Below are 22,562 nucleotides of genomic sequence, written 5' to 3' on the forward strand. Positions count from 1 at the left end.
TTCCCACCTGCAGTTTTGGTAAAGCATAAAGCAATATAATACAGCTTTATCTATTTGTTACTACTGTTATTTGTATAACTAGTGATGTCAGTCTGGTTCTGGGAAGAAGTGTTTTTGAAGGTGATTTTGCTTCTTCTAATATCTGATTATTCTGGATAGGTCTGCAGTACCACCACAAAAGAAATGCTGGCCAGATCCCACTAACCTTTGCTCATGCTGAGATGATCTTTATGCCTTGAAAGTTGACATTGAAATCGATGTGTCTGCTTGGGAAGTAAAAGGCTATTTAGCATGAGTCACTGTGTCACAGTTCAGACTGCAGATAAGTTCTATTATGTTGATTAATCATCTTCATTAAGCATTAGATTAAGCCTGCACACTTATCTCTGGATAAAGACACTGTCACAGATGTCTCACAATAGAGAGGAGAAGCTTTGGGATGCAATGGTGATTTGGATTATCTGTTCCTGTCAGCCTTTTTTTTTTTTTTTTTTTTTTTTCTTGAGAAGATACTTCTTGCAAGTTCTGTGGTTTTTTTTCCTCATCTTGGTCAGGACAGTGCTGCTGGTCCACTGAAGTGCTGAAGCCAAGTCTCCAACTTCCATATTCATCTCCTTAAAGAAGGAAGGGTTTTGATTTTATTTTTTTCTGCTTGTGTCTAAGAAGGATGTACCAGCATTACAAGCGTTACTAAAGTCAAAGATGTAGGACTTCACAGGTATCATTAAAAATGTGAGCAAAAGAAACTATAGTTAAAAGAGGAAGGGATATCAAATCTTTGTAACATTAGGCCGTCACATTTCTGCCAAAATCAATTACTGTCACAGAGGTTTTCCTACCACTGAGATAATGATGCCTGCTGTGATTGCCAACTTTTGACACTAATTTGCATGTCATTGGTATTATACATTTCTAGGCTATTCTGTTTGGCAAGATTTTGCTTGTTTTGAAACCAATGCACTGACTTCCTCTGCCAAGTATATCTGTCTCCTGTGCGACATAGTAATAAGCAATAACATAAAGTCACACGTGTCATAATTAGGTGAATTCCAAGGGATTTTGAATTAAAAGGGTTTAGGATAAGATACATATTGTGGCTATGTAACCAAGATGGTTGTCTGGCACACTTTATATTTTATTCTGGGAAAAATGCAGATATATTTAAGACATTTCATTCTCTTGGCTGGGAAAATCCTCCACTGTATAATGAATGGATTAAAACATGCTTAACATTTCAGTGGGGAAGAAATTAGGCTGTGGAACAGCAGTCCCCATGTACAGGGCCTTTCACACTTAATCTCCAAGGAAGGTTCATCATGAGAACTGTTCGTCATGCTTTCACTGATCTGGACACGCATATTCTTAGATATAGCTAGGGTTTAATTAAGGGATCAAGCACTCAAGGTTGCGTGCTTTAGCCTAGCTGTTTTTCTCTTCAGATTAAAAATTGTATCTATGCATGCAGTGGTAGTACTGTCGTGGATGGGATTAACTCCCATTTATCTGAGATAATGGATGAGTGTCTGTCCCATTACTTTTCAGATTGTTCATACCTACACGTATGTCTCCAAGGCAAAGGTTCCGTGTGGGACTGCAAGACTGGTACTTTTTTTTTTAAAGCTTGTAGCATTGATTTCTTTTTTATTTCTTTACAGGATTTGGCATTGAACTGTGATCACTTCTGAACAGTGCAATTTGGTTGGACAGATATACTGGCAGGAAATTGAATAAAGTGTGTCAGCCCATTTCATAAACCCACTGAAGCAAGATTTCTGTACTGGCGGTTCACTTTAGCCTGGATATACAAGAAAAAATAGTTACCCACTTTATAACTGTATAGCTACGTTTATAAACAATCTGATCTTGAGACCTCAAACAGATGAATTAGAAAGAAATGTTAATGAAAACGAAAGTAAATTTATTTAACAATCTAATACGAAATAAATGCCTTGAGGGACTCTTCAGCTCTCTTTGATCTGTTGCCAGAAGGAAATCCTCTCCTGCTTCGGGTCCCCTGCTAGTGGGAGGCTCTCCATCCTGCTGCAGTATGGTGGTGCTGTGCCAAATGGTGGGCAATGCAGGGTGGCCTCACTGTTGGCATTCACCTCCACGGCATGGGTTGTGCTCCTTCACTCCCCTTATGCATCTCTTTCCTGGGACTGCTTGATATGGGATAGAGGACTGATCAGTTGCCTCCATATAGGCATGAACCTATACATACATAGATATGCATTCTTTAGATGATGGTCCTAGTCTTCTCTACTATGTGGTTCAGGAAGAAACCAGAGCAGGAGGTAAATTTTCTAGATGAGGAGAAGAACTGGATCATCTTGTCACTGAGGCTCCTCATGATACACATCTCTTTCCCTCTATATATAAAAAAATAGTTGACCTGGACTTCTATTTTGCCAGCAGTAGGACTGACTACATCTTAGAAATTAAGTCTTTCTCGTATATTCCACCTATTGGAGACAAAACAGTTTTTAGTCAAGATTCGTAATTCAGAATTTGTTGCTCTAGCTCAGCTCTGTTTCCTTTAGTCTGGTGGTTTTTCTGCAACTTTTACGAGCAGTATTTTACATCCTCAGTGCCAACCCTTCAAATTGCTCTCTTCTTTCCTCAAGGCTTTGAGTAATGAAGGAGATACTCTTGTTTTTGTAAGAAAAATGAGTGAACACACCTCTCTACATAGCACAGAAAGCTGTGGCTCTGGTCTTTTATACAGGGGGAGGGCATAGAGAAACGAATTTTAGTGTATAGGGAACTGAAGCAAGTTTTACCTTATGGAGCAAGATAAAACTTGCTTCAGTTCCCTATACACTAAAAAGGAATTTTCCATTTCCCTGAACCATTTTCCTTCATACATAAAATAAATGGAAACCTAATGTTGGACTGGTAATTCTGCTGTGGTGCCGGTCAAAGACATTTGCTGTCCTTGAAGAGGCATACAGTTATCCCATATAGGTCTTTCCTGAGTGCTGAAAACAATTATTTATTTATATTTATATTTATATTTAACATGACTTTATTAAAAAACAAATGTCAAGGCAGGAATGACAGTCTGCACATATGAATTTAGAAAGCAGTTATATAAATTCAGAAGAATGTAACTACCAGTATTGATAGAGTGTTTAACATTACTATCTGATGTAACCATATCAGTAGAGACTTGCATAAATTTCACAGTGCTACCTCATCCCCATTTTAGACTTTGTTTTCCGTCTCTGAGCTCACTGGGGAGGTTTTCCATTATTTTTTACTGACTTATCTTGAAGTCAGGTGCAACATCCTGTTCAAGTCATAGATAGTAAACTGGAAAAAATCCTTTATTTGTAGCCAGGCAAAAAGAAACAGCTTATCATCAGTGGTGGGATTAGAAATCATAACTGTTCTTTTTGATACTACACTGTAATAATCTACAAGCTTTCTCATCCTATCTCTCAGAATAAGAAAGATTATTTCCATGGCTGACATCAAACTTTGGCAAGCTGCCAATACACAAGTTTGGCTTCTGAAAGCCAATTTCTAAAAGAAAACTGGGATTCACACAGACTCATCTATCTGTATAAGAAACTTGTATCCCCAGAAATAACTTATCCCATGCTATTAGCACACTGCAGGAACTAACCTCTGTTTTGGCTTTAGCTCATACAATGTGTGGAAAGAATTTGGAGGGAGAAAACAAAGTTCTTGCAGACCAGCTTCTTGTAGGAAGTCAGTATGGAGATCTTGTTAAAGTTTGTAAGACCTCAATTAAACAGGATAGTTAGCTTTCTTCCAAGCCCTCATTATTAACTGTGGTTCAAGCAAAGCATAGTTGTGTGGGCAGTGTTGTGTGCCCCAGCTTAGAAATGCAATTATAAGGGAAACGTTTTCAGAAAGAGTAAAAGTGTTTGTCTTTTTGTCAGCTTTGCTCACTGCAGGAGACCGGCCTTTCTTTGCAGCATTCTTCTTTTTTGCTGTCTGCTCCAAACTACTTTTCACTGAAATCAATACCAAATGTTGACTTCGTTTGAATGGCACCATTGGCCAAAAGTAAGGCTGAAGTTAAATCAGAAAAAAAAATACTTTTTACAAATTTAAAATTGATATCAATTAAAAAGTTGTTTCATTTCATTTACATTTTATGGGCCAAAATTTTATTACTGTTTAATTAGTAGTATGTAATATAATTAAGGACTAAGACCTGGAATTAAGTCCTGAAACAGAATTCAGAAATGAATCTGCTTCAAAATATTTTTCACTTAAAGATCAGTTCAATTAAGTGCACATATTCATTGATATGGAAATAAATAGAGCATAAGCTTATCCCAGAAAATTGGCCATATTTCAGATATTTTGCATGTCTTTCAATCATTGTTCCACCTTCACAAATTCAGAAGTTCAGCAGACAGAGGTAGTGTCCAACCATTATTAATGCTGCTGTACAATTTCCATTCCCAAACTGAGATCAGCTTGAAGAATTTAATATTAAAAATGAAGTTGTCGAATAATTTCATCCAAAGATGTTATTTCTATAATTTAAATGTCATATGAAATATTTATGATAAATGTCTGCTTGAACCACTGCTCCCTATCCAGGCACAAAAACTCCCAGTAAGACCCCAATGTACATTACGCTGCCAATATCACTTATCTTGCAATGGTTAATAACTCCTGTTCAAACAGAAAGATGCAGACTTGTTGCCTGAAAAAAAAAAAAAAACAGTCCTGCTCCCCCAGAAATGAGTCCTACCAGTTAAGCAGTTTTTCCAAAGAGCTGTCACTGCACCTATTGTAAAAGGGACTCAGTATAAAGATAAAAGAGACTCTTTATAAAGATAAAACACTCAGGAGTTCTGCTAAGAAGGAGCTCTGTATTTCTGAGTATCCAGCACACAGAGCAGCTCCAAAATAGCACCATCATGTGTGAGGGACTGTTAGTCATTATCTTTCCTTTGAAAATAAAACTGGAAGTGCAATTTAATGGCAGTTAAAATCACAGCAGTAAGTATACATCACGGATTATTAAAAACCTAAACAGAAGTTTTACAGAAGAAAATCAAGACCCCTTAACATGCAAAAGGACTTATTAACTCACTTTTGTCTATCTGCCGGTAAATCCTTAACTATCCCAGAGTAAATCTGATTTACTAATTTTACTAATTTACTAATACTAATTCAGTAAGTATTTGGTTTGAGTTGATGAACATAAACACTTAAATGAGTCTGTTCCTGAAATGTCTTTCTCACATTGTTTCTACTCACAGGTATAATGAAGGACTGTTTGATCACATGTAGCCTGATATTATATTCAATCCTATCCATGTGCTAAAATAATAATAATAATAATAATAATAATAATAATAATAATAATAATAATAATAATAATAATAATAATAATAATAATATAAGGCCTTGGTTGTGCAGGAATGCTATTCTGTAAAGTCTGAGACTTGTGCTTACTGAAATCAAAGGGAAACATATTCCTCTAGTTTCAAAGTGAAGGAATTCAGCTATGTCTATCTGAAAAATAAAAAGATTCAGATGTGTATTACTTAAAAGTTACTGAATAATGCACAAGCTTCAGTACAGGAACAAGAAAAAAATTAAAGCTAGTCTTTAATGGTCTCTAAATTCTGTTTCACATTTTTGTGTTTAGCATTTGTTTACATTTGTAAGAATTGGGTATTTTCATGATAGGCATATATCTGAAAAATTACACACAGTCATTTTTATCAAATCCTAGGGCCAAAAGCCTAGGAATTGCAATGCCTGTAAGTTCAGAGTATAAAAATCTCAGCTGAACCAAGTATTTGTCTTGCTCTATATTTCACAGAAAAAAAAAACAAAAAAAAAAAAACAAAAAAAACATCATTACTCTTTTTCAAAAGAGATTGAAACCATCCTAATCTTCCAAGCTGAATCTCTGCTTTCATACAAGCTTTCCTTTATGTCTTTTGTTTTAATCAACAACACTTGATCACATAAAAAGAGAAATTTTCTACTCTTTTAGATAGGTGGTGTTATTCAAAATTTACTTGGTATATATGGTATTTACAACTTAAGTGGTAGCTTAAATAAATAGATTAAAATAAATAAAATGGAAATATAGATACATCATTAATTATGTAATGAATCTCATTAAAGACTAATACTCCTCTGACAAATCAGGGTCGGAAAATGCAATTGCATAGGGTTCATATTCAGAGCTTTGACACATACTGTTCTAATGTACTTGGGGTATCAGCAAGAGCTCTTTTGAAAAAGCAGTACCACTAATTGTACCACTTTGCTTTCTACATCAAGACAAAACACAGATGATTTATTTAATATGCAATGGAGCACCTTAGATTAAACATCCTGCTGTACCAAAGTTCTACCATCCTGGTATACAGGCAGGTGACCACTGTCCACCCAGCTCTGATCCCTTAGTGAGGAAAGAGTTTCAGTACGGAAGTCCTCCCAATAGTAGTAGTAAACATCATGCAACTTACCCACAATCAGGCAGTATTCTTTTGACCTTGGGCAGGAGACTTCAGATGTCATCAGAAACCACAACACCTTCATGTGAAGAAACCAGGGTGTGGGTGCTTTTCAGATGCTCTTCTGCTGTCCATGTAAGGTCTATGGCTGCCTAAGCAGAAAGGGATAGCACTTACAATGTGGTGCTTGGTGGACTAGGGCCCATTCACTTCACTAACGTACAATACAACAGCCAGGTGCATATGCTTACATCTCCTGAAATATGACCATAGCAAACTGGTGTGATGTACGTTAATGCTGTACATTCCTCTTAAATACAGGAACATTGGCAGTATCAGGATACCAACCTATAATGCATCCTTTAGGCCATCAGCCTAAGGAGGTAGTTCAGTATCTGTTACTAGATGCCCTGGTAGTGTCTGGGACCTATTGTGAGAGCTCCAAGCATCTGTCTTTCTATCGTTATCTTCCATGACTTATGCACCTGAATTTCCCTGTGGAAGTCTGGTGTGACGCTATTTGGTTTCAGCCTAATCTTCCTCATTATGCAAAAGCAGCTCTTGCTATGGATTCTCATTTATGCAAGAAAAGCCTCTCCTGACTTTTGTAGTTTGTCAGCCAGAGTCCACTACTTGTGAGTGTACAATACAAAGGTGACAGATGTAGAGGAAAAAAAAAAAAAAAAAAAAGCAATTTAACTCCATTGACTAGTGTTTCATGGTGAACATGTGAACATTGCAATGAAAAGTCAGACACATTTGGCTTAATAGTGCACCTATATCTCAAGGTCAAAGTTCAGAATTTTCACATATGGGTCAATAGCAATAAATAAATAAAAAATAATGACATCTTTTACTTCAACTTGTGTGTATTTTGATTTATTTTGAGCTTACAGAACTTGCTGTATATGAAGTGACATATGCTATTTATCTCATTCAATTAAAAGTCCAATTAGGATATGCTCTCCAGTTTTCCAGAGCACTCAAATTTCACCCATTACTGGTACCAAAGGAATCATGAAAGAGTGTTGTTGCATTTAATAGAGCTTTTTACATTTAAATAAGCCTCCAGATTTATGGCAGAAAAGGGAGCAGACGTGGTTCAGTGATCTCTGTAGAAATATTGCCAGAAGACAGGTTAACAGCTTGGTCCACTACAGTAGTTTTTTGTATCATATTTACTTCATATTTATAAGTGCAATTATAAATTTCAATGATACTTCTTTGATGGTGCCATGTTCTGTACATACCCATTGATTTGAAAGCACGATAAAACCCTGTAGTTACTATTGGAAAACAATGAGCATTTGTACTAATTAATGTTAGACTGTAGGCATTGCTATCTGTCTGAAGTCTTGTAGGCAGTTGCCCACAGTTTTTGGCCTCCGTTGAATTGCATTCTAAGCACAGAATATGTGTGTACACTCTCTCTTGTGGTATTGCAGAAACGTTCTGCAGACATTTTCAGTAGTATTTCTGCTCTGTTCTGTAGTTGAAGAGAAAAAGTAGCTTGAAGAGAAAGTACCTCTGCTCAGGTGAAATCCAGTCACACAAAGGAACACTGTTTCCTGCAAACAAAACTGAATACAGCACTAGTAAGAACAATGTGCATTTTCTTTGCCTGTGATAAAACTATATTGGTAAAGAGCAATCCCAAATACCTCCTGTGGAGCTTTTCTAGTACACAGTAAGACTTTTTTTCAGTGACATGACATAAATAAAATTGCTCTGACAAATCTTTTCACTGCATTAGCCTTCTCTCTTGCAATTGTACTATATTGTTTTCCCTGAATGGAAGCTAATAGTCGGACCTAAATATGTTGTAGGCATGTGAGTTTATAATTGTCATTGGCTAGGTTTGAAAGTAGGTCACGGTGAACAATCTGCCCTATTCATTGTATTTTTTACCAGATATCAACCCCAGAAAAAATCTGTATTATTATAATAAACCATATTAATGTCAGAAGTATATTATCTTAATGTGTCCTATGCTTACTTTAAAGACAAAGTTGATGTCTGTGGTTCATTTCCTGTATAGGCTTTTGCCCAAGCATTTTTGGCTTTTCCTTGCAGAATTCAGGTCATAAATTCTTTCACGAAAATAAATTCTTGTTTGTGTTGTTCATTATCAAAAAAACAAGTTGATGAGACAGTCACAGTTATCACTACTTTTGAGCCAACATCTGTTTTCTGTTGCACAGTCTAACACTAATGAACTAAAAAGAGCAGGATTACAGATGTTTTCATTAGCTAGACTGACATTGGCAATGCCATACCAAAAGATAGTTTTACTGAACGTAGACTATGTTATTCAAGAAAGGTATGGTATGAAACCATGTTATGGTTTCAAATGAGTAGATTATTTTATTTAGGACCATTGTTTCAACTCAAATGTCGAATAAGGAATCTACCCTACTATAATTGCTCAATATAGACAAATGGTTGGGCACCAGTTCTACTTAAAATTTCAAGAAGCAACCCTCATTTGTCACATCATAGGAACAGCAGGATTGTTCAGATGCTCTGCTATTAGTATCGTTTTGTTTTGTTTTCAAAAAAAATGTGGGATTCCTCAGTGACTGCAACTCAATCTGGCTTATTGACTCCATTCATTAAGGGCAGAAGTCAAATGATTTAAGCATGATGTGATTCCTGGAGTAGAAATCTATAACCAGAGCTCAATAAGCCTAGCCTAATTTTGTAGCAAAAGGCTGAGGAATTTGCAGACACACAATACAGCCATTTATATATGCTGTTAAACTTCTGAGATAAATTTCAGACAGGTGTTTTACTAAATAGATATGGAAAGCAATTAGCACAATATTCACTGACAACAAAATAAATCGTTATAATGTTGCACAAGATTTTCCAGCCTCATATGTTATGGACCTCTGTGGTGTTAGTATGGGCTTGCAGTATGAATATATTTAAAAGAGGTGTGAATAGCATCTCCTGGAAAGAATAGCTGGAAAAGAAAATAAAGGGTACAGGGAAAGTGCAAAATTTAAGGAAGGGTACTATGACTACGAGGGCTGAAAGAAGAGATTTTAGGACATAAAACAATGAAAAAAAAGTTCTGCTGCTTGCTTCTTTGCTGTGAGCTGTGCTCTTAAATATGAATAGTTGAGATGTTTTTCCACAGCTGAAATATCAGCTTCTCATGTGAAACTCATTCTACAAAGAGATTGCTTTTGTAGACCCTTTCATGCCTTGCTTCCCAAACAAGACCACCCATTCCCTGTCAGATCCAGGCAGCAGAGCTATTCAAACATAGAACCTCTTATTTGAGTGCTAACTCCACTCCTGAGTTCATTTGTCGTTTTAGTGACATCTTTGTCTTGTACCTCTGTGAAATACCTGCTCAAATAGGATTAACATATGAGGCTACAAAAGTGGTATTACTCTGCTCATGCTGAAATCAAGTGAGTTAAGCAAAACAAACAAACAAACAAAAAAATGTGTGGAAAAAATTTATCTCAGTAAAGGAATAAAAGAAAAAAAACATCCAGATGCTGTTTGCAATCCACATATAGTAATATGTGGATTTTACATTGCTTTTTGCTTGTGCATGTGCAATGTTTGAGCAACCATACGTAGGACTAGATCTTAACTCATCTTACTCCAAGAACCCAAAGAGAGCTGAGCCTCTCACTACCTTGGTGAGGATGGCTCATCAAAAATAACGTTTTAGGTGCTTTTCAAACTGGTGTTGTCTGAAAGACACTGCATAGGAAGGTGAAGTGCCTCATCAGGATGAATGCACAGCAAGCTTTAGGCAAAAGCTACAAGCTGCTTATAAGCAAATAAAACCTGAACTCTGCATCACCAGTAGGCCAAATCAACACTGGAAAGAGGGTAAAAAGCCCCAGGACACAAACTCTGCAGACCCCATAAAAGCTAAGCTGTTTTAAATTCCCTGTATCTTGAGTTTTTATACAGCTCTGCAGAAGCATACACACACACATGGATTCAACGAGACAGTCGGGGTGTCAAGCAAGGTCAGCCCTAGCTGCTGTTGAATAGACTGTGCTGACTTCTTTCCAAAGCCATCAGAAATCTTTTCTGGATCTTAGTGCTCATCCAAATAAGCTTCCCTTTTGTCCTCTGTCTGCTATATAAAGTACTTTCCATATGAAGGCACTTTATCTGGCAATGTAATTTATGGAAGAGACCATCTATTATTTTTCCACATGAAGCTTTTGATCATGGATGGATATTTGAAGTTATTAACAGCACTGAGAGGCTAAAGTTTCAGGTCTTTTTACTCGTTGCCAGTGAAATAAATGCTAACATTGGCAACCCATGGTTTAACAGGAAAAATCTTGCTGAGAATTACAGACTACTTCCAGGTTTTTATTTTGAAAAGCTTTACAAATTGGCTGCTATATTGGAGGCATTTCTTTTCCTATTTGAATCTATCATTTGTAGTCCAGATTATCCTTTATCTCAGCAGCTGGATTTGATAGGAATATTTGGGGCAACCCTAATCCTAGCTGTCCAAAAGTGTGTAAGTGCTCTATAGGCTAAACTGAAGAACAGCCCCATGGCACCTGCATGTGTCCAGGCTGTGCTCAGAAAAGCAAAATTGCCTCTGTATTTTCAGCTGACTCAAAACTTGGAAGCTAATCCTCATTAGTGACTTCAGCTGACATTTTGGATTTGCTTCTGAGTTCCTTGCCTAATGGAGCCAGAAATTCATTTTAACAGCCCCAGCAAAATAAATCCCTGCTAAACGCAGGCATTAGCCAATGTGTATCAAGATTTTACCAAAAGCAAACCTTGGCACCGGGAAGCATTCAGAGTTAGTTTTGGCAGCCTTAAAAAATACATTATGTTGGAAGTGATCATAAATGGGCTTTGTCTGATTTGCTTGAGAATTGCAATGGCCCTGCAGGCTTCCAGTCCTAGCAGTGGAGCAGGTACAAGCCTGACGAGATGCTTCTTTACCCACCACCGTATGTCTCATTGGCTGTGGCTCACTAGATGCTTCAGAGCAGGCCTTGCTCCCTACCCATGCCCTAAAACAAGATTAGGCTATACATTTTCTGTCTAATTAGAATCTCATGTACATAACCACTGCATGAAAGGAAAATCAGAAAATGAATTTGAATAGCCACAGTAAGTGGGACAGTGACAGTGCCAAGAGGCCAATAAAATGATCTGCATTACATGTAACGGGTTTTGAGGCGCCACTTTTGCCAATATTGACAACAGCAAATCATTTCCAAGTTCTGCCATGCCATTTTCCTTTTAAAACTGAGTAGGTTAGCTTCCCATAGCTGTCCCAGTGCACCATTTAACAAGTATAATGGAAGAAGGAAAACCCCGGACTCACAGAAAAGCAGTCCTGCTGGCTTGCATCTATGTTGCAGGTTTTCTTGAAGATGGTGAAAACCTTCATATTCTAGAGGATCCAGCACTGAGACAGCCCCCAACATAGTGGGCAGCAAAAGCAAAATGTCTATCTGCAGTCTGAGAAGCTGCCCAAATTCTCATTGTAACTCTGAGCTCCTGTTGTCCTCAGATTGTAGGATAGAAGTTCTTAAGAACAGTTTAATGTAAGCAAACCTTCACTCAACAACTCATTTGTGGTGGCTCATCCTAGTAGAAAGGTGCAGTCAAACATCTACAATTCTAATACCTGCAGTCTGCCCATCACAGGGTCCAGCATTATCCCCATCTGTCTAGTTGTGAAAGGGCTTATTTCTCTGCTGAGTTGGGTAGCTCCTACTTAGTGATGTATTTATTTTTTTAGGAATATTACATCCACCTGTATTTTCTGGCATACCAGAAAAATAAAGTAACTTCCAAAGACCTGAATATCTGGGGACCAGTAAAGCTTCTCTGAGAGGTGGTTGGCCACTGATAGCCCAGTGTGTGCAGATCTTTGCAAGGTCTTTGCTGAGACTCTGAACCCCACAGGTGGATAGTTGATTTTCCTGCTTATAAATATTTAAGAGCAGAAGAAGTTTAAGAGTTTTTTATAAGAGGTTGCCAGAGCTGATGTATGCATGCCTTGGGTACAGGCCTGGAAGGATGTTTGGGACAGAGAATCAAGTCTTATAAAATTTTCCAGGAATATGTAAGTGACTTACACAAATAATGGCATCTCTCACTCTGCAGGTAATTCCCATTCCCTTGTCTCTTTTCCTTGCTACTTTACAGAAGAAAAAACAAGCTGTAAAGAAAACACTGATCTTACTGCAACTCTATGAAAAGACCCATTCCTCCCCTTATTCTAACCCAAGCAGGTGTGTACACTATGAAACTTGCCTGCATATTTATCATGGAAAGAAAGACTTTTTGTGTGTGTTAGTCTGGAATTCTTCACAGAATTTTAATTTAAATGGCTAATAGCTACCTCTTGGTAAAATAGCAGTTCATACTAATTTATCATATGTAAATTGCTCTGTTAAGCTTTTGTAATGAATGCATAATGCCATAGTGAAAAATATGCAGGTTTTTTCCTAATCAAAACTAGGAATTTAGACTGCTAATATTCAATCTAAAGCTTTACAGTAGCAGTGCTGCAGTTCCTGGAAGGGACAGCACAGTAGTCAAGCACCACAGCTGTGGTATTTAATGATTCCCTAGTAATTGATGGAGATAATTTTGTTTTTACTGACTTGTAAAAGTCATGACCATGTTTTCTTCTATGTGAATCATTGTGTACATTATTATATCTTCATCTGTCATTACACTGTTTGTAAAAATAGTGTAAATGTAATAACAGCTTTAGGTGACATCTATTTATTGTAGTTTAGGTATGGTAACAGAAATGTCAGTGCTGCAGTAGATGCAATAGTTTAAGAGCATAGGTAAGGTAAGTTTTACCATCAGAGGTAATATCTCTCCAAGCAGGTCAATTGGTGTGTCTGTAAATGTTGTCCAAAGCCTCAAACATGCAAAGCTTTTTTCAGATACTGTCACAAGACTTGCATGCCCTGAATTTCTTTGTCTCTGTTAGGTCTTCTAAAACACCTTGTTAGAAACAGCCCTTCCAGATCAATGGTAACACATTCTGACTTAGATCATATTCAGGATTTCTAATCATTATTAGTAGAGCTGCTGTAAAATTAGAACCAGACTTGAGAAAAAAGTGTTAGTGTTTCAACACAGGCTCATTTTTTGTCAGGATAGAAAGGAAACCTACATCCAGCTGTTACAGGCTATGCCAAAATGGGAACAAAATGCTCTAAATGTGTGTCATGTGCATTTGATTTATAACAATCCACTCACATGATTTTTCACACTTCATATGATTTATATAAAAACAGTGACATAATAAGAAAGTATAATATTTTTCTTGCTATTTTGCCCACCCCATAAAATATTCACTTACTTCAAATAATCTATAGGAATGTATGGTTATGAAAAAAAGGACCAGTGGGAGTTTGCCTGGGGAAGGACTGAATGGAAAATTGAAAAAGAATTGGCCACAACTGAATATTAAATAGCTGTTTTTCTTTCAAGTATATGCTAAAGCTGAAAGAAAACTTTTAACAAATTTTCAATAGATGGAAAAAAAATGTATTGATCCAAAAAAATATTGATCCTAGAAGGAAGAATGTCACATGTTTAGTTGTATTCATCCACATAAAAGATTCTGCTAATGTGACACAGAAAGAATCTGGGAACTGGAAAAAGTTCAACCCTTATCGTGCAGTTTTTCTTGCTTCTCTTAAATTCTTCACATGTACTTCCGAAGTGCATCTAGGACTGCCTTGTCATGATATTCTTATTCCACTGAACTTGTTAAGATATTTCTAAATGCATTGACTGGCATGGACTGTGCTGTACATACAGCTTAGTTCTCATGTACAGTACAGTCATGATGCAGGTCTGGGAGAATCACGGGACAACCAAGTAGGTGGTTTTTGCCTTAACTCACTCACAGAGTTTTGACTTAACCTGTTGTAATATACTTCAGTTTATTTAACAATGCTTATTTAGCTCTACCCTCAAAATTATCATTGTAAATTATACTAATATTATTAATGTTAGCCCCAAATACTATTTTGCAGATGGTAAGTACTTTAAAAACTCTAAGAGAATGATAGATAGGGATTCGTTCCAACGATATGATTTAATTTTTCAGGATATGCAAAAGATTATAATCTGACTTAAATGTATGCAACTCCACTGAAGTCACTGCTCTGCTGCAGGGTAATATTCATCCCAAGCTACCGGAGGCGTGCAAGCTGCAGTGTCACCAAGATTATATTATAGCATACCTGCTCTTTGTGCAAACACTGCTGTAGATATCTCCAAAAAACTGCAAGCACTTTCAAAAACACCTCTTCTTACTGTGCCTAAAAGACAAAGATTGTTCTATGCTACTGTGTGAGATGACAAACCATCGATGGCTTCACAGCATAACAAAATTGCAAGGAGATATTCTGCCTTGAGGAATGTTTAGTGATGAACTTGACATTTGTGCAGTGCTGTTGCTTTCATCCATCATGTGGCAGACCACTAGCCAAAGCTACTTCATTTAATCCCAGTATTTATGCACTCACAGAATAGCAGAAAAGCTACTCTATAGACCTTATTCATATGCTTTGTTTCACATCTTTCTGCTTCTTTGTTCTATAGTTGGAAAATATTTGACTTTAACATGACAACATTTACTGGCACATAGTAGTTTGTTTTTTTTTTTTTTAATATTTTTTTTTTTAAAAGTTTCTTTAAAATATTTTTATCTTATTATCCACTACTGGAAAAAGAGCTACTAAAATGATGTCATACTTGAGATATTTAAGGATTTTATTTAACATTAGCAATAGAAATCTGATTGTAAAAACAAACAGGGGCCTCGGCATCTCAGCAACTATGAACAAAGTTGCTGAGAATCTGAATTAATTCTTGCATGAACTATCACGGCTTTGTTACAGTGAGATTATTTTAGGAGTGTACCCTTTGAGTACAGACTGAAGAGGATGAGCTCATTTTCCAGAGACAGTGTGATCCACTGCCTGTATTCCATTATGGCTTGTGTATGCAAGTGTAATTGCACATGTTGTTGGTCCTTACACTGCAAAAGTACCAGAGCTTTTTTTCTTTTAATTTCTATTTCTATTTCACACTGACCTGTAGCAGGGCATCCGTGCTCCTGTTCCTCTCCCTCTCCTGCCAACAATGTCTTTCTGCATCCTTCCTTTTACCAGTGCTTGGATCACTGGAGCCTGTGGGAAGTCCAGAGTGCTGCAGAGGCAGAAAACATCACTCACTCCAGAGCACTCCAGAGTTCTACTGGAGTAGCTGTGTGGGACGTGTGTTCACAACACCAGCACAAAGAAGAGCTAGGGACATGTGGCTGAGGCACAGTAACCCCCAAAGCAATAGGTTCTGATATTTATTGCAGCTGTAAATGTCTATCATTTATATTTAAAGATCAATTCTACAATATCCCATCCTATCCTATCCTGTCCTGTCCTGTTCTATTCTATTCCATTCTTTTTTTTTTTTTTTTCCTTCTTTTTGTTTCTGTCTTAAAAAACAAGGATGGCTCTTCCCTGGGATAGCTATAGCTTCATGTCCAGCCAAAACCAGAGATCCATTACTATGATTACAAAATAGGATTTTATACATTGTTCCTACACCCATTCATATGTAAAACAGAATGATTTTACCAACTTCAGAGAACTGAAAGTACAACAAGGGACAGGGAGTCCTGTGGAGGCTAATCTCAAGAAGTGCTTCAAATACTCCTGTTAATGGGGGGCTAAAATATGTCCTGGGATAAAATATGTCATGTTTTACACATTCCCAGAGTACACTTGAAAGAAATGTCAGAATTCAGTCTTTGTAAGTACTGCAAACCTTGTGTACCAAGAAATCCGCCAAAGTACTTTGTGAAATTTTCATTCCTTCCACTTTCTTTTAAGCCTCATAAAATCTCTTGACCAACAGCCAGGAGGGGGATGAGGGATAGCTTCCTAAGTACTAAAAAAGTAGTAGTTTTCTTGGTTACTATTTTGTGATACGAATCCTGTCCCTTTGCATCAGCCATTAGAGGATACAAAAGCACAGTATATAATTCTCATTCAAAGCACATTTCTTGTATTTTTTGTTCTTTCAAAATACAGTTGTCTGTCATCTAGTCTAATAAGAGCCATCTTCCTCATTTTGTGTAGTGTGTATGATCACCTTGACCGCCCAGATATGTAGTGTGTGGGCTTTTCAAAACTTGTGATTACCCCAAAAGTAAGTACAGCCAAGTTTGCAGCTACTTTCTCTTTCTTCCTCTGTTTGTTCAATTTATTGTCAAGGATTTGGTTAAAGAGAAGCCTAAGGTAAAACAGACCCTTCCTGTTCACTATGTTTCAGTAGGAAAATGAAGCCTCAAACATTGCAACTCCCATGTAATCCAAATGAATCAATAAAGTAGATTTATTTGGTCACTTGATCTGTGCAGCTCTGAAATTGCCTATTTGCCATAGCTAATAGTTTCCACTTGTTAACATAGCACCCACTCAGCTCTACAGATGCAGTTCACCCTCCCCAACAAGCAAGATAATGGAAATTAATGGCCTGAGTAACAACTGGATAATCATCAAACCAATCGTCATTTGGCTCCCTGATAATGAAATTATCTTCAAGCCTACCAAAGAAATGAGATAAGATCCAGCAAGTGACCTAGATGTCTTCAGTTTTCATGTAGCAATACCTTTAGGTGTCCAACACCAAAAATTGGGAATATGGAACCTATATTTCTAAGGCTTTCATATGAAAACTTCAGGAGGATTAGATAAAAATACTGATCAAAGAGCTGTGTAAAGATAGCCAATACACCTTCAGCCTTGCCTCGGTTTCATAGACGCTTGACTAAACATTGTAAGGAGCCTCATTTCTCAACCTGGGACCAATGGTCACCAGCTTTCTGGCATGTTAGGAAGAACCGAGCAAAGCTTACCATTTTCAGAAATATGGCCTGTCAGAAGATCATGGTGCCAGTTAAACTACTGGTAGATCATTGCAGGCTAATGGTTGGAGAATGTGGTTGGAAAAATAGGAGGGAATTTTCTCTCTTTCTCACAGCTGGGATCTCACTCATGGTATTTCCTCTTCCTGAAGGGGCTGTAACTACTGTGCTGCGGTGCTGGTCTGCATACGACCTGGGGTTATAGAAGTGTGATTGCACAGCTGACTCTTGGTCCAAAGCTTAGTTATAGGGAAAAAATTCATCATGATGAGGGTGGCGAGGCACTGGCACAGGTTGCCCAGAGAAGCTGTGGATGCCTCATCCATGGAGGTGTTCAAGGCCAGGCTGGATGGGGCTCTGAGCAACTTGGTCCAGTGAGAGGTGTCCCTACCCATGAAACTAAAATTTGTAACTAGGTGAATTTAAAGATCCCTTCCAAGCCAATTCTATAATTCTAAGAAATGGACCAGCAACCTCCTCCTAGGATCCAAATTCCCTAAATGTTCATCAACAGGGGCTGCTATCTTGCCTGTGTCTTCTTGAGTAGCTTCTCCCTTTTTTTTCCTACTCCAGCACTGATGCAGGCAGAGCAGGCTGGTGTCCTCCTGCACTGGGTGGCAAGATTCTCCCCAAGAGGATCTACAAGCCTCTGTGCTAGTTATGAAATCCTAGAGACCTTGGAGTGGGAGGTGGCTACACAGCTATTCAGCATGAGAAAACTTCTCAGCAGTGGTATGGAAGCCATCAAAAAACATGCAGGCCAAGTAAGGAGGTAGAAAGTGAATTTACAGAATCTTCAAGGGTAACACAATCACAGAAAAAGCGATATTGTCATGTCACTCTTCTGTACTTTGTCACAAATCCTCCAAGTCCTGTTTTGCGCTATTAAAATCTTTTCTTCTTCCAAAGGTGTTGTGAAATATGGCTTTGCAGAATTATCAGAGCAGAATAATTAAATGAGTTTTTTTTCCAGTTCATCCTTCAAAAAGCCTTTCGTTCTTACTTTCTCTTCAGACCTCAGCAAATAAATGTTGATCTGCTGCCCCCTCTTGAATCTTCCCCCTTACACCATTTCTGACTAAATTTGACCCTCCTTGTTGGCCATCTCAGGCCACTTGTGCAAATGACTGAGGTGGTAGTGTTGTTACCCTTTTAGGTAAACAGATTATAATTGTAATTAAAGCCCTTTTCAGTTTAATATTACAGCTGAGAAAATCAGGACAAGGCCAAAAGAAGTGCCATTACCAAATGGGATATTGTGCTGGTCCTTAGATGAGCTTCAGGTCTAATCCCAAGATGTCCATGGTATTACTATAATAGCTGAAGCAGGAGGAATATTTTAACACATGATGAGCTATGCTACATTAACAAAGAAATAGAGAACAATATTCTAGTTTTAAAAATAGACTGGGATTTCATACATAGCTATTATAAGCAACAAAGGATGAAGAATTAATATAATCATGGAAATGTACTGGGCTTTAACAGTGTCCCTATGATTAATCACTAAATATGGAGGTTCTGAACCTTAAATGTATGAAGCACATTATATTATCTTAACTTCAAGCAAGGATATTGCTTGACATGAGAAAAAAAGATAAACTGTAGAGAAACATGAATTGGGGCAGCACCTAAAACCTGCTTGAAAACTTCAGCAAATGAAACAAAATTTGGTGTGTTTGATCCACGTAATAACCATTCTCATGTTAGCTCCAGTGATCCCAATAGCTATCACTATATTTTCTAAAAATCAAGATGTTTGTTGCAGTAAGAATCATCTCAGGAAATCCTCAGGAATACCTTGAAACATCTACAGTGAAGAATCATCTAAAATACCTATGCATAAAACAGCTTAAAATTTTAGAATTTATTTTTCCTCCCTCTCTATACAAATAACAAAGAAACAAACAAACACGTTTAAAACTTACACTTTTTAAAGTGTACTTTAAAAATAATTTCCTGACCTACTTCACTGCATGGTCCTATGAAGTGGCTGTGGGGGTAGCACAAGTTAGGTGGCAATAAGCAGCCAGAAGAAGACAAAGGAAAGACAGATACCAAAGCCAGAATGTGGTAGAGTTGTGACATGAGTATGTGCTAAGAACCAGGCTGGTTTCTGATTTCTTCTTTTGTGTTCATGGTAGCACAGATCCAGTGCAGCTATGCCCTGCTTAAGGCTGCTTTGGGCTTCCCAGCCTCCTTCAGCTGCAAGGAGGCTGCCCATGGCAGCAGAAGCAGGAATAGGTGTAAGTGCGCCATACTTTTTGCACAGGAGTCTCAAACTCAAGGCACTTGAGTGTGCCGTTTTGCACACCTGAGTTTACCTGTCATGTCACCCCTGAGCCTGGATCTCTGGTGATGGGGCAGAGCTGTGGCAAAGGTGGTCCACCCTTCTGTCCAGAGTCTGACAGAATCCATCTCTTGGGGCTCCCATTTCTGTGAATCTTTCTGCCGCCACACTGTTTTTGCCCTGCCTATATGTCAGCACTTTTTCCCCTGTAGCTGCCTTTTCATTTCAATGTGCTCATTATCCTTCATCCAATATTGATGCTAACCCAAGCGTGAGTAGTGCTATGGCCCATTCGTATCGTCAGAGTAGAGAAAAGCTACTTCTGAGTCAGGAACTTTATACTAGCATTGTTAAAATCTAGCCTGTTGAAATTGTTGTCACTGGAAAAGACTCCTCTGAAAAAGGAAGAAAAAAGAGGTACTGGATTTTAAGTAGCATGTTGGCCATTCCTGTGGTTAGAGCTGGCTCAAAGAAGACTAGAAATACCAAGACTATATAAGATTTTGTGTGGGAAATAATTCTTACTCATTTACTTGCATGTAGTATCATAATGGCATAGTCATCACAGTTGACAGGGGGGAAAAATAATGCGTTAAATATTTTACAGATTTTTTATTTTTTTATTTTTAATTAGATGGTATGGGAGCAAGAAGTATTTTAAATAGCTTCTTCAGTATATTGTTACAAATGTTCACAAAATCTCACCAGGCTAAAATTTACCTGCAGCTACAGCTGTAATCCAATATAGTGCTGCAAGCACTTCCAGCATTAAGAGCAGGAAAAGTAGATGTATCACAGGTTAATTTCAGCTGATATTGATTTGGCTTATGCTTTCTAAATCACAATATTGTGTTCATCTCTGTGCCATTTATAGCGAGTGGTCTGTGTTTTAAAAACGTCAACTGGTTGTAGGGCAAAGTCCTCCCTTTACCTTTGTACTCTTTAGTACATCCCTGTAGGTGCAGCAGAAGTATCAAGGCTAGCAAGAAGAATAGGGGCACCTGCAAGACTGGCTTTACACCACATTACAGAATGCTTTAAACTATAGTGTGTAATTGTATGGATACACATATTTATGCATATGTGTCTGCTCATTGGGCAGCTGACCAAGGCCCACTGTTTATATGCCCATGAATTTTTTGGCAGTTTTTAACCAATATACAATGCAGGAAATAGTATACAGAAGATGGAGACAATTCCAGGTGTTTTCCACAGATCTAGCTGTCCAATTTTTGTTTCAGTTGAGTTGTCTGTCATTGAAGATCAAATACGAATATATGTCTGACAGCATAATTATGTATTATTTCTGTGTTATTTGCCTGTCCCATTACCTCTGGCACACCAGAATGGTTCTGGCAAGGCTCAGACAGTAACAAGACTACTTCTGTTCAGAGGCAAATCCTCTGAACCCTCTTTTCCATCATTTTGTGTTTATGTAATCTCAGTGACACATGACTGCAGCACTCCCACTGGTAGGAGATTACATCCAGCTGTATTGGATTGCAGGGGAAGTGACACGCCTTTATTACATTTTGAGATTGTGTATTTCTTTAAATGAGGATGGTTGTCTCATATTTTAATTCTCTCTGGAAATGGGTGACATTCCAGACCATTTCAAGATGAAAAAAGCTGTTACAGTTCTGTGGCAGAAACAAATGTTATACAAGTGATTGTGTTGCTCACTACGTGTAAAGTAGACTAAGCATCCATGTTGGTGTGCCTTTTTCCCATTTGGACATGTAGGTTACTCTCTACATTGTTTGCTTGGGTAGAAAGCACCTAACTCTTAATTTCTGAGATGCCTCAAGAGTAAGGGTATGGTAGACAGAGCCCTTTCTTACTGTGACAGAAAGTCACCTATAGACATGTTTCTCACCTGTGGTCCACACACTCCAAGCAGTCCCTACAACATTAGTAGGCACAGTGTCTTCACAAAAGCCATGTTTCTCTAATGCGGAAGTTCTGTTTTTTATAAAAGTGCAAAGGAAGCGTTAATGCAAAGAGTTCTACTCACCTGAATTCACACAACTGCTATGCAGTATGATAAGGTGACCCATGGATAGTTTTCCTAGAAAGGAGAGATGGATGCTGATATATTAAAGAAAAAGAATAGCAGAAGGTTGCTGAACACGTTCCCTCCAAGCCTGCGGAGTCCTGGCCATGCTCTATTTCTCCAGTACTTCGTGTGGCTGAAGCAGTCATTTTTGATGTTGGAGGGTTACTCTGCCATGTATCTGCCCACAGTCCAGCTGAGCTAACTGCACTGGGTAGTGTGAAAACCCACTATTTGCCTACAGGTATTTATTATAACAAATAAAGACTAATGCTGGTTTTGTTTTTGCTCTTTAATTCCCAGAAGGGTCAGCTACAACGTGTCTCTCCAGGAAGACTCCACAATGAAAAAAACAACCCACGGTTGCTTCTTACTGATTATCCTTCTTATTGTAAGTACGAGAAAAATGAACTGCTTTTGACACCTGCCAAATTTAAACCTGTGGCAATGTTCAGAAAAATAAGGAGTACTGGATTATATTTGTTAGAATACAGGAGAAGGAATGTGTTCCTTTGCTGATAAATTTTGAAGTAAGGTTTATAAAGTTTCTAACCAAGATACCTCATAAAAGCTTGAAATTGAAACTACTGTTCCTTGGTGAATCAGAACTGCAAGTCTGAAGAAGGTAATGCATGTGATTTTTCATTTTCTTATTTTACAGACTACAACATATCAGTGACTTGGAAACTTAAGTGTTTGAAAACTTCCTTAACATTGTTGTGTGAGAATTTTACTGACTTAATTGTGAACTTTTACTGTTTATGGTTACTCTGCTCTTAGGAAAGCAATAGAAATGGCAAATTACAGTGTAAAGTTTAGTTATTTGGTTCA

General features: G+C 37.7%; 1 protein-coding gene across 4 annotated transcripts in view; it reads left to right on the forward strand.

The window, feature by feature from the left end:
• Nucleotides 1–22,562, forward strand: part of CALCR (calcitonin receptor) — a 173,201-nt gene that overhangs the window by 70,760 nt on the left and 79,879 nt on the right. For 2 of the 4 annotated variants that reach the window (XR_011807009.1, XM_027450789.3), the window contains exon 2: nt 22,035–22,122. Coding sequence is in view for 3 of the 4 variants with exons in the window: in XM_027450789.3 (XP_027306590.2) it covers nt 22,075–22,122 (48 nt within the window). In the remaining variant the exon portion in view is untranslated. Of the gene's footprint in view, nt 1–12,587; nt 12,716–22,034; nt 22,123–22,562 lie in introns of all 4 variants that reach the window. The other 2 variants (XM_072033631.1, XM_027450790.3) reach the window with 2 other exon arrangements.

Source organism: Anas platyrhynchos, chromosome 2 (assembly GCF_047663525.1).
Source record: "Anas platyrhynchos isolate ZD024472 breed Pekin duck chromosome 2, IASCAAS_PekinDuck_T2T, whole genome shotgun sequence".
Taxonomy (NCBI): Eukaryota; Metazoa; Chordata; class Aves; order Anseriformes; family Anatidae; genus Anas; species Anas platyrhynchos.